The following is a 12809-nucleotide window of genomic DNA, read 5'->3' as shown; positions in this document are numbered from 1 at the left end:
GATCATTTTATTTATTTTTTAAATGGCTTGATGGCACATACATACTGTTTATATCCATTCTCGGTGCCCCAATCGTACACCAATAAAAGGGCTGCCATGCGTTGATACTATATGGCAAGTACCGGTAAAATTTTTACTATCGCCCAAGGGTATCTTTGTCCAATCATCCTTCGGTGTTAGACATTTTGTTATTAGTGTGAAAAGGTGGCCCCTATACATTTACCTTTAGGTGAATAAATAAACAAATAACATGTGGCCACATTTATTGTGTTAATTAATGAGCTAGCGTGCCAATCACGCCTATCTAGGCCAGCTAAATTGACTTGGAAAAGCTCGACTTAACTTGACTCGACACGACTCGAAATTGGATTCAGATAGCGTTGAGTTGGTTATTGGAGCCCGAAAAACCCAAATAGAATCTCAACTCGACTCGAATCAAACCTCAACTCGAATTGACTTAGACCGAATATGCTTGGTGACTTAGTTATTTTGATATTGATGTTGCTTGCTGGGTGTTTGATGAAATGACTCGACGAAGTGTTGTTTCAGGTGCATACATTTTCCGCGGGATTGGCTGGTGGGAAGGAATGGATATGAAACAAATCATTACAAAAATTGCCCTCAAATTTTGATTTTGATGCTGCCCGCCGAGTGTTTAATGAAATACATGTATACTGCTGCTACTATTTTGCATTATTTGAGAAACTGAAGATGCACTCTGTGTTTGAGAAAATGCTGCACAGGCTCAAACTCGACTCAAACTGGCCCGAGCTGCTGATCGAACTGAGCCGAGCTGGCTAGTAAGGCTTAAGGACCAAGCCGAGCCAAGTTCAAGATGGGGTAATTAGCTACTGGTAGAGCCAAGCTAAGTTCGAGATGGGGTAATTAGCTACTAGCCGAGCTAAGTTCAGGATGGCGTAATTAGCTACTAGCCCTGCCGAGCTGTGCCAAGCTTGACTCGGTTCGACTTGTGGACAACTCTAATCACGCCTTTAAAAGACTCACCGAGAGAATATATCTTATCACATATCCGGCTATAATACACTCAACGAAGTTGTCTATCACAATCCTTCTAAAATGAGATATCTTACTAAAGACGTTCTGAGGGTCTATAACACTCGAGTAAGTTTAGAATATTTGGAGATCAAACTGATATCCAAGTGAATTCGGTTGTGGTTCAGACCCAAATTAGGAGAGACGGATACATCTAGCATATCAGGCCTCGATCATGCGGTCGTGGTTCAATTTAAATAAAGAGAATGAGAGAACTAAATCTAATCTTGCTCGATAACAGATCGGTATCATGTATTAAATTCCCCCAACACTTAAATATAGGAGGTGGCCCACCAGATGAGTGCCCTTGATCGATTTGAGGTCTGGGATCAATTCCTAATTTCCTTAACAAGTTATTGATTTTGGCTTAGTTGTTTTCATTAGAGGAATCTTGACATTCCTAGGCTTGGTGACTGAATCTGATTAGTAAGCCATGAACATCTCTCACCCAATGGATCGGCTACGGAAAGAAGATTTAAGAAGTCAGCAGTTCCGGATCTAATTGGAGACTTTAATTTCCATTACAAGCCAAATACACTGAGTATCTAGAAGTAGCTAGGAAATCAAGCAAGAACTTTGTCGTCTCGACAAGTTATAGAAGGAGCAATTGAAGAAGGGCTCGAGACTCTACGCTAAACATATCTATTTACTTTTTAAATTAATTTTCATTTTCCTACTCTAAACTATTTTTACTATAATTAATCATTGTATAGCGGCTCCCGCTACAGTATTATAAGAATAAATTAAATATATGCAACCTTAAGTTTTTAGATCATGATCAATTGAATTATGATTTGACCGATCAATTTAATCACATCTTGTTAACCACCTTCCTCGATCATTTATTCCACCAGATGTATCAAGTATTTATTTTTCTTTTTTTCAATTTTTTTTTAAATTTCTTTGATTGTTTAATACTTTATCAATTGTACTAAATCATACATTCTTTAATTTTCTTTTATTTATTTGTACATTTTTATTTTTTTGAGAAATATCGAGTTGAAAGTATTGGTGAAAAAACAAGTTCTTAAGTTTGTAAACTTGTGTCTATTGTCATAAGATAAAAAGAATTTGTTCAAAAAGACATCCCTACCCATTCTTAGGGTTGAAAGTTGGGTGGGTTCAACCCCATCAACCTGTGACTGACCCAACATTGGGTTGGGCTTCGGCATGATGTATCGGGTTTAGTCTTGGGCTTGGGCCATTCAAACGCCAACTCGATAAAACTTGGGTTAGACTTGAGGTCATGGGTTACCCGACCCGACCCGAACCCGATCAATATAATTGTTCCTTATAAATTAATTATAATTGAGTGCGGATCGTCTCTATTAAAGGCACGGAAAATTTCAATGCCGTCAGGTTTCATTGGTCCACGTCATTTCTGATGACTCCAGCTAACAAGATACACTGGATTTCTCTATCCCAAATAGATTGCTTGATATACAATACGACTTTTAAAGGAGTAGTTGTCTTATATTTTAACTTATTTGTTTAGAAATAATATTCTTTATGATAAATAGCTACATATATAATTAATAAAACTATAGGTATGAAAAATAAAACTTGTATTGAAAATATAATAGGCTAGTGTAATAATGAAAATATTAGCATATATCTACCCAACCAACCTGGCTGAACCCACTTGGGTTGAGAATTTGCAACCCGAAGTTGGGTTGGATTAAGTTAGGATCCAGGTATAAGAACCTTGGGATGGGTTAGGGTCGAGCACCAACCCGACCCAACTACCTTAACTTTCAGCCCTTCCCATCCAATCTGGGAACACCCCAGTTCAATTAAAAATTGACTCAAGTAAACTCTGAAATACCTCTATATCATACTTATACGCAGAAACTAAATATAAGCCATCACTCACATGTGAAACCTTATTTAACTGATCAGGCAGCAACACATAAAATACAGTCGGCCCCACACAACCTAGCAACACATAAGATACGGTCGGCCCCCACACAACCTGAAAGGTTTTTAATGGCGTATTTTATGTGTTGTGGCCCACTCGGGTCTGGTGTCAGCCTATTTTTTAATTACCAAGGAGAAAAGAGGGGCGCACGTGATGGGCAGATGTAAGTCATGCCCCCATCACATGGCCTCGCACGTGGCTAGGTCTGTCAAGGGGGATGGATCTCGGTCCGGATTCAGCCCCGCCCATTGACACACCTACACGTGGCATTGCAGTGCGTTTACGTTTTGAGCTTGACGATACGTCACCGAATGCGGCAAATTGGAGCGATATTCAAGCCGCTTATCAGGTAGGTATCCGTGTATAAATTCACCGACTCAAAAACACACCACCCACCAACTAGTGGCCAGCAGAGTATGTGTGTCTTCAATATATAAATCATTAGTGAATTTCTTTGGACGGTCCATTTCAATTATATAACTTGTGGCCCACCTGATAAAAGGACCTTGATTTCATGTCGTCTCCAATTTTCACAGGGGGAGACACGTGATGGCATCTTGAATGTTGCCCACGTATGTCCACGACCACTCAATCTTGCAGAAAGCAGTTAGTCCAGAAAAATTGGCGAAAGATTGGATGGACAGGATCATCTAATCTGGAAGATTTTCTTGAATTTGGACCATTGATTATTTTTCATCTCGGCCGCTCATTATATGTCCACTATAGGGGCATTGTCTCAGTGTATTTTCTGCTAACGATCCATACCATTTCTCTGTGCATGCCAAATTGAGGGCAGTTTTGTCATTTCAATGAAAACCTAGAAATATTTCATCTTTGCCAAACAGGTACTGTTGAAGTTTTTAATGCTGATGAAATCGCTCGAGCAAGGGCTTAGATTCCACACGCATTTCATCAAAAACGCCCTTTTCCCAACCATTTTTATTTCCAACCAGCTCATAGACATCTACTCCAAAAATGGCCTTCTGCAAGAAGCTCGCTACCTGTTCGATGAAATGTCTCAAAGAAACGTCTTCACTTGGAACGCCATTATCCACGGCTATATTAAGAACAATGACATAACCAAAGCCCGTCTTCTCTTTGATTCAGCTCCTGACAAGGACTCGGTCACTTACAATTCAATGATTTCCGGGTATGTGAGGACCGGGCACGAATGCAAAGCTCTCGAACTCTTTGCTGAAATGCAAGACAATGCAATTCCAATTGATGAATTCACCCTCACCACGATGCTGAATTTAACAGCCCAGCTGTCGGTTCTACCATACGGAAAACAACTCCATACATATGTGGTGAAAACTGCAAATGATTGTCATTGTTTCGGTATAAGCTCTTTGATTGATATGTACTCGAAATGCAGGTGCTTCGCAGATGCACATCGAGCATTTGAGGGAGCTGTTGAAAAAGATTCAGTTTCTAAGAACGCAATGGTTGCAGCTTGTTGCAGGGAAGGAGAATTGGATATGGCTTTCGATCTTTTCTGGGGAGATCCTGCTGTAAATGATACAGTTTCTTGGAACACACTGATTTCGGGTTGTGCTCAGAATAGTTATGGAGACGCAGCACTAGCATTGTTTGTTCAAATGGGCAAGAACAGCATCAGACCGAATGAGCACACGTTTGCTAGTGTTTTGAGTGCTTGCTCGAGTTTGAAGAGCCTAAAGCATGGGAAGGAAATTCATGCTTGCGTCTTGAAGAACGGGTTGAGCTCAAATCAGTTCATAAGCAGCAGCATTGTTGATGTCTACTGTAAATGTGATGATTTACAGTATGCTGTGTCTGTCCATGCTGCAGCCCTAACGGAAAATGCCTTCTCAACTGCTTCGATGATTGTGGCACATTCCTCTCGAGGGAAAATGGTAGAAGCACGGAGGCTTTTTGATTCGTTAGGTGAGAAAAATTCCGTTGTCTGGACAGCTTTGTTTTCTGGCTATGTTAGACATGGACAGTGCGATGCTGTTTATGACCTTTTCAGGGAGTTTGAAAGGAGAGAAACAGGGGTGCCAGACCCGCTGATCCTTGTCCACGTGCTTGGGGCTTGTTCGATACAAGCGGCACTGAATCACGGGAAGGAAATCCATGCTTACATGGTGAGGATGGGGATGGAGACAGAAGAGAAATTGGTTAGCACTATGGTTGACATGTATGCGAAATGCGGCGCGATTAAGTATTCAGAAGAGATTTTCCAACACACGAATGAAAGAGATCGAGTCCTCTATAATGCGATGCTGGCTGGCTTTGCACACCATGGGCGTGAGAAGGAAGTGATCCAGCTATATGAGGAGATGGTGGAGAGAGATATCATCCCTGATGCAGTCACCTTCATTGCGCTTCTATCTGCTTGCCGACACGCTGGATTAGTGAAAGCAGGGGAGAAATACTTTCATTCTATGACCAAAGATCATGGTATCACCCCAGAAATCGATCACTATTCCTGCATGGTTGATCTTTTAGGACGGGCAGGCCACTTGGACAAGGCACTGTTGCTGATCAGACGGATGGCAGTTGAACCGGATGCTATAATCTGGGGCACTTTTCTAAATGCTTGTAGAATGAACGGGAATGTAGATTTGGCAAGAAAAGCAGAGGACGGACTGTTGAGGATGGAAGCAGATAATGGGGCCCGCTATGTGCAGTTGGCGAATGTGTATGCTGCTCAGGGGGAGTGGAGTGAGATGGGGCGTATAAGGAGGAAAATGAGAGGGAGAGAAGCGAAGAAGATTGCTGGTTGCAGTTGGGTTTATGTAGAAAATGAAATGAATGCATTCACTTCTGGTGACAGATCTCACTCAAAAGCTGAGGCTATTTATGCAATGTTAGCAAGTTTGAGTGCAGAAATGAGGGGGGGAGACATGGCTAAACAGAAATACACCGACTGATCTCAACATCTATTGAGCACTGTGTGTGCGAGGGTGGGTGCCGACTGCCATGATCTCCCACTGTTCATTGTATTGTGACTCCGGACAATTTCTCAAAAGTGGGTCAGAAACAGAATCTCATCTTGAATGTGCTCTGGTATTCAATCTGGCTATCAATGGATGTTCGGATAATTTCACATAAGAGAACCTTTTTGGGGAAATTATCTCTAAACCATGTTCAAATGCAGATGCGCAGAATCAATCCGATGTAGTTTTCTTAACTTGTTTTCTCTACTTGGCTCCCGGCCTAGGTAGAGACCAGACCAGTCATGACCTATGCAGCTGTGCTTGTGAATTCTATTTCTGTCAGTCAGCCTCCAACACTACCTTGGAGCAGTTTCCATATGATTTTATGCATGAAGAAAAAAGCTCTGACCTCCTATTGCTTTGAAGCTAGCTTGATCGGTTTAAAGGTTTTATCCAATGGAATCAGGGTTGATCTCTGCCCTTCATTTACTGTCCGTGATGATATAGATGTCACACAAGTACATGAGAAGGTAAAACTGAGGAAGATCAGCTTGCAGACACATTAGCAAAGGGCCATTGAAAAGTTAGGTTTCCAACCACTCACTACAAACCAGGCCTGATTATTGTTAATGAACGGTTAGTTTTCGTGGATATTCAATTTGGTTCTTTTCTCATCTATGTTCTCTATTCTTTCTGTCCTGTTTGTAATTGTATCCTGAATGAATTCTATTTGTTTCTATCAGATACAACCCCAAAGCTTGTTCTCCTTGTATACGTAAAAGTCTGCCAGCAGCTAACATGTATTTATTTCCACCGAGTCTGCATCAAGTTTACCACTCAGATAACCCGCAAAAGCAAACAATAACCCTCCTGGGCCACCATTAAAGGAGCCACCGAATCAGGTCCCAGCTCACCATGATAACTGTAGCAGTCCATCCAAATCCAGCATTGTTGATGAAGTTGCCTAACCCCATATTGGTCGGGAGTGGATTAGTTGCTGCGTCGGCCTCACCCACCGCGGTGTGGCCCTGACCATGGGGCCCACCTTGATGTATTGTAGTATATCCATGCAGTCCATCAATTTTGCTCACTCATTTTAGGGTATGAGCCCAAAAGTGAAATAGATACAAATCTCAGGTGGACCACAATACAGGAAACAGTGGTGATTGAACACCCACACCATTAAAAACTTCGTTTATTTGCCATCCAACCTATTGATAAGGTCACACAGACCTGAATGAAGGGAAAAAGCAAATATCAGCTTGATCCAAAACTCTCATGCCCTATAATGATATAGAAAAACAGATGATGGCGTGGGTATACTCCACATGCTTCAAGTTGGGCCCCACAGTCAGGGCCGCACTGTGTTGGGTGAGGCCAGGCCGAACAAAGCTTAGCGTGATTACTCTCATGGCACATCCTGTTAAAGGAGGAGATACCAACGAGTTGTTCTGGTGCAAGCAAAGTCGTGTCCCTCACTGGTTGTCTTGGTTGTGCTGTCTTAAATAGGCTAGGCTATGTCATATTAAATAAGCTATCTAGGTCATATTGGCTTGAAATAATTGCTCTATTTTCCACTTATTAAACATCTGGTACATGGAGTAAAGATGGTATGTCACACATGTTAGAAGCTTAAAATGGTTGGCTGCACATATAAAATTTATGACATATATGCAGATTGATCCACACAGGCTGTCTATGTGATAATGTCTTGAATAGGCTGAAGCTGTCTACGTGATGCTGTCTTGAATAGGAAAAGTCATACTTACTATATATATTTTTGAAAGGTAACACTACTTGGGATTGAACCTTGGATCATTCAGACACACTACACTATCTCCACAGCTATGAGAGGAGACTCATGCTATATTGAATAAGCTATCTAGGTCATGTTGTCATGATATAGCTATTGTATTTCTCATTTGTCAAATACCTAATATAGGGAGTAAAGATGGAATGTGATACATGATGAAAGCTTAAAATGGTTGATAGTATATGTAGCATCTATGACGCATATGCACATTGACACATGCAGTACATGTGGCACATGTGATGTGCTTGAACATGGATGGTCACACATGTGATGTGTGTAATGAAATATTGTGCTCCTGCATGCACCAAGACTAGAGATAAGCTTTTCTCACATTTTTATTTTTTTTGCAAAGGCTTACATCATCCCTAACAGCTTGTGCATAATACAATTGCACTTGTAGAACACAATTGTGGATCTAACATACACAATTGTTATTAGATCTAACATAATTTTTAAGTGGGGGAAGAAATCAACCCAAATGATCCAGGTTTAATAAGCCCAAGATCAAAGAACTGCCTGTTTCCAAATGTTAGAGAGTACAAGCATCAAGGGGCAGAGGAAAAAAAAGAAGAAAGAAATTTATCATCTGCTATGGGGAAGAAGAACTACAAGAGGAACAACATGATCCTCAACTCATACACAAATATTGAACTGAAGACTATTAGTGTTTCTCTTTTGGCTGAAAAGCACAAAATTTCAATACGGAGGAGAAATTTCACAGAAGGGAAGAGAATCCCATTACAATCACTGAGCAGTGGTCTCCTTCCTTGGGAAGGGTGTGTAATCCATAGTCCTAGGGATAAAGGAAAAAAAAGCATTTAACCTCGATTAGAGATCCCTAATCACATCAAAGACAGCCAAGAATCAACGACTCCACCTCAGAGACGGTCGAAAGGAGGACATTCTTAGAGAATCCCTCATAGTAACGGGCCAGAATGGTCGTCGAGAAGCACTTTAGGACGAATTTGAGTAGACTCATCACCATCACCATCATCGTAGCCATGTCCAAGCTATTTAGGGTTGGGGAAAGTAACTCCAACAGGATGACAAAAGCCAGAAACAGCTCAGTGAAATCTATCAAGCAAAACCCAGCAACTCAGACAAATACAGCTGAAGAAACTAGCCCTATGATTTACCAGCATATGTAACATACATCAAACAAGTGCATACTTGGAGCAATATTCACCCATTTGAAATTAGCCTTCTTTTTTTATTGGCAACGATGACTTCATTAAAGGAAGATAAGACAGTTTTCAACAACAAAAGCCTAGAGCATTGTGAATGAAATAGAGGTCGAAAACAGTCAAGGTTTGTCTTAACACTGATATGTTAGTGAACCACACCATGGATTAGCATGTTTTGCTGAATAAAATCATCCACAAAATTGATTATGTTAAGCGGTTCGGATGCAAGGAACATGATCAAACAACCTGCAGAGGTATATGCTGGCCACCCAACTCCTCAGAGCCATCAAATATGAAAAAAGATCAGATTGAAAAAGATGCAGTGGGTTGATCAAAGGGTGATTGATAAGGAAAGATACACAAAACTAACTGATATGCAAGGCAGCGGAAATCTTGTTCAAAACTAGATTTCTTCAAATTTTGCTATAAGAGTATATTCTAAGATAACTCGAGTTACAGATACAGTGAGATTATCTGATCCAACATGTGCTGAACAAATCGCCCAAGGATCAAAATTTGAAAAATCTAGTTCTTATATAAAAAGCACATACAATTCGTGACTGATTAGCAGGTCAATCGATGGTATCCTCTACGCCCTTACCATTTGGAAATAGAGGATCTCTTCTTTTGCCAAAACCGGCCATTTCTAGATTCTGCCCTCTATATGTCAATTCCGTCGCTGCTCTGTAAGTGGGATCCGTGGAAGTTGGCCTAAATGAAGTGGCTGCTCCACCAGGATAGCGAGATGGGGAGACGTACCTTCTAGATGGACCTCTAAGGGCAGTACCTCGCAAATCCATAAGATCAGCAGCTGCAGCCCTTGCAGGGTCCGTAAAATTTCTGTCACCTGAGCCAGATCCTAATGACACTCCTGTTGTCACTGAAGTAGCACTAAAAGGATCATCTGAACCCCATGGTGTTAGCGGTTCTCTTTTCTTGCCCAAGAACTGCCATGCTCCAATCAGAATCACAACCGAAAGCACAACAGGACTGCTCCATAGCACAGTGTTGAACTCTGCTTTGAAAACTGGAAGATTTGAACGGTAGATTCCTACGTACCCACTTCCCAGGCCAAGAACAATGAGCTTCTCGCGGTCGCTGGTGACTAAAGGTTTTCTACTAGCAGAGCTTTCAGGCATCCCAAGTGAATTCAGGAATGAAGATTTGATTTCATCAATAGTCGCAAAGAAAAGAGGCCGTGGCCCACTGACCCTAATGTAGTTCGGAGAAGAAACATTGAACATGAAGACCTTCTCCTGGCTGACAACAAGCAAATAGCTTTTAATTGCCTGAACTGCAAGGGGTCCGTCCATGTCGGTTTTCCTCTTAGCTCGAACCATGCATTTGAAATTCACTATATCGCCTAAAAGCACCACATGAATCAGATCACCCTTGGACGTAATCCCATAAGCCTTTGATCTCTCCGATGCATCGAAAACATAATTGCTCACAACAGACCCATTCAACCCTTCACATTCAGCTTCCCTAACCTTCATGCTCCGCAAATCCAACGACCCTGCACCTCTCTCTGTCAAGAACAAAAGCCTCTGCTTCAAGAACACAAGTGGCCGGCTTGGCGACACAGCTGTGCCATAATGTGTGCCATTCTCAAGAAAAACCTTAATCCTCCCATCAACATCAGAACACGTAATGTACCTCATCCGTCCCACTAAATGTGTTTCCAGAATCAGCACAGACAAATCCTCTCCCCCTTTCTCCGGCAAAATGAGAGAGCGGTGATTCCCCATTGAAAGTGAATGCCAATCCTCGCTGTTCGCTGCCTCCCAAACCCGATGAACCAAGACTGCCCCGTCCCGATGCCCGGTCACCAGAAAGCTCTCGTTCTTCCAAATGGACATATAAGAGAGCATGGACGTGACAGGCGAGTCTGAGAGCGTGTTGAACTCAACCAAGACGTCCCCATTCGACAAGAAGATATAAACCCGCCCACGCTCGTCACCTACCGCCACGTATTTGCTGAAACCCTCGTAGTCCTCGTACGGCAACACAGTCGCACATGTGGCCTCGAATTCGAGCTTCACCGCGGATAAAAACTGGAATCTTTCCGACCACGAGGGCTTGTATTTCGTCACTGTAATCCCCCGCTCCCGCCTCTCTCTCTCTGGAGACCTCACTTCAAAACCCCTATCGTCACCATCGCGGACCGCATCAGAAAATCTTCGGCTGTAATCACTCCCACCAACGGCATCCGGCGCAGAGCTCTCATGCTCCTTTCGGGAAGACCCGAGGTCGCGGAAACCGGAGACGGACGATTCGAGTCTGGAAACTGTTTCGGTGAGGTTTTTTACAAGATCTTCGAGCTTCTGTAGCTGAACTTCTTGGCGATCGGCGAGATTCAAAGGACCGTTGTCGTTCTCGTTTTCGAGCACGCTTTTGGCATCAGATGGAGTTAAAGGATCGCAATCGTTTTCGATTGCGTTCTCGAGGACGTGTTTGGATGCAGTAGAAAAGGTAATCGAGAAGCTGAAACGAGATGTGATGAAGAGAAATAGAAAGAGAGAGATCTTACCTTGTGGTAAGATAGCCATTTGAAGGAGAGAGGAAGAGGAAGATCCGACGCTCTTCTCAGATTCCTGCCATGGCCGTCTCTCGATCGATCTGGATTCAGAAAGAGGGTATTTTCGGTATTTGGGAGGAGATTTTGGGGCTGAAATGAAGAAGAACCGCTGGGAAATTTTAGATTTTTCTTTAGACAGGAAAAGAGAAAAGTAGGGAAAAGAGGTCTAAGACATGTTTACGAGGAGATTTTAATTTATAGGTGGGGGAACCGTGTCCGAATAAGGGCATTTTCGTTATTTTGTGAAAGGATAAGGGTTTTTTTCCTAAAAGTCAAGACTGCGTACTCTGGGTGAGTACGGTGGACAGCGATCGCCTAATCTCCCATTAGACGACGCGGCGGTGAGCTTTTTCTTATACGGAAACCACTTCCCTGAGCTTTTTCTCCAAGCACCGCAATTTCCTGTTGTGCGGTCCAATGAGATTTGGATCTGCTGCATTTTTGGGTAATATAATTAAAATGATCTTTTAAATTGGATGGACAGCGTACATATATGTCTTATGTCCATGCCGTCCATCCAATTTGCAATATCATTTTAGGGCACGGGCTAAAAAATTGCGGCAGATTCAAATCTCAAGTGGACTACACAACAGGAAAAAAGTGGTGATTAAAAGCCCACCATTAAAAGCTTCTTGGGCTACTGGAATGTTTATTTGCCATCAACCCGTTGATGAGGTCATAAAGACCACATGAGTATTAGCTTGATTCAAAACTTCTGTGGCCTCTCATAAGTTTTGTAATGATAAATCACCGCTATTTCTTGTGGTGTGTTCCACCTAAGATTTCTAAAATGATATGGTGAAACAGATGGATAGTGTGGCTATAAGGCACATTCGTCGTAAAAAAGAGATCTATGGAAGCCCCTTCCCTCTGCAACTGATGTGTGTTTTGAGTAACACGGAACTAGTCCCCATCGTGGCGTCACTTTATTGGCCCACATGTGCCTATCAGAGAGGCCCCACCAACTTTCTAAAGATTATCAGGCAGAGTGTGTACTTGATCGCTCTCTGAAAAGCATCCACCAGCCAATAAAATAGTGACACGCCAGGTCTTAGTGAGTTCAGTGTTACCCAATAAACATTCGATCCTTTGAAACACTTAATCCATTCCCAAGTATACTATGCTATTTGAGGTTCATGGCCTTCCATATCTAATATCTACTCCGCACTTTAGGTGAGAAAGATTATTTGAATTATACATGCAAATGATAATTATCATTAAAAACTTACCTGCATGGACATAAGATGAGCTCAATTAAAAAGTCACACGTGAGAGAATAATGGAAAAACATAGAACTTTTATGCTCCCAATATGGCTAAGTTCACATGATGCTTTGTACTAGGATGTGTGTTTTATCTACACT

General features: G+C 42.0%; 2 protein-coding genes across 2 annotated transcripts; one reads left to right on the top strand and one right to left on the bottom strand.

Annotated features, from left to right (window-relative positions):
* Window positions 1–3739: 3739 nt before the first annotated feature.
* LOC131233614 (putative pentatricopeptide repeat-containing protein At3g18840) lies at window positions 3740–5984 on the top strand. The gene has a single exon (XM_058230392.1). The coding sequence runs from the start codon at window positions 3835–3837 to the stop codon at window positions 5863–5865; it is 2031 nt and encodes a 676-aa protein (XP_058086375.1). The 5' UTR covers window positions 3740–3834; the 3' UTR covers window positions 5866–5984.
* A 3275-nt stretch (window positions 5985–9259) lies between these two features.
* Window positions 9260–11626, bottom strand: LOC131232616 (uncharacterized membrane protein At1g75140-like). The gene has a single exon (XM_058228973.1). The coding sequence runs from the start codon at window positions 11415–11417 to the stop codon at window positions 9441–9443; it is 1977 nt and encodes a 658-aa protein (XP_058084956.1). The 5' UTR covers window positions 11418–11626; the 3' UTR covers window positions 9260–9440.
* Between the last annotated feature and the right edge of the window lie 1183 nt (window positions 11627–12809).

Source organism: Magnolia sinica, chromosome 18 (assembly GCF_029962835.1).
Source record: "Magnolia sinica isolate HGM2019 chromosome 18, MsV1, whole genome shotgun sequence".
NCBI classification, from domain to species: Eukaryota; Viridiplantae; Streptophyta; class Magnoliopsida; order Magnoliales; family Magnoliaceae; genus Magnolia; species Magnolia sinica.
This window is presented reverse-complemented; position numbering and strand designations above follow the sequence as displayed.

Bases quoted from the DNA above. Each gene is read 5' to 3' on its own strand.
- LOC131233614 (XM_058230392.1), top strand. From the start codon at position 3,835: ATGCTGATGAAATCGCTCGAGCAAGGGCTTAGATTCCACACGCATTTC.
- LOC131232616 (XM_058228973.1), bottom strand. From the start codon at position 11,417: ATGGCTATCTTACCACAAGGTAAGATCTCTCTCTTTCTATTTCTCTTC.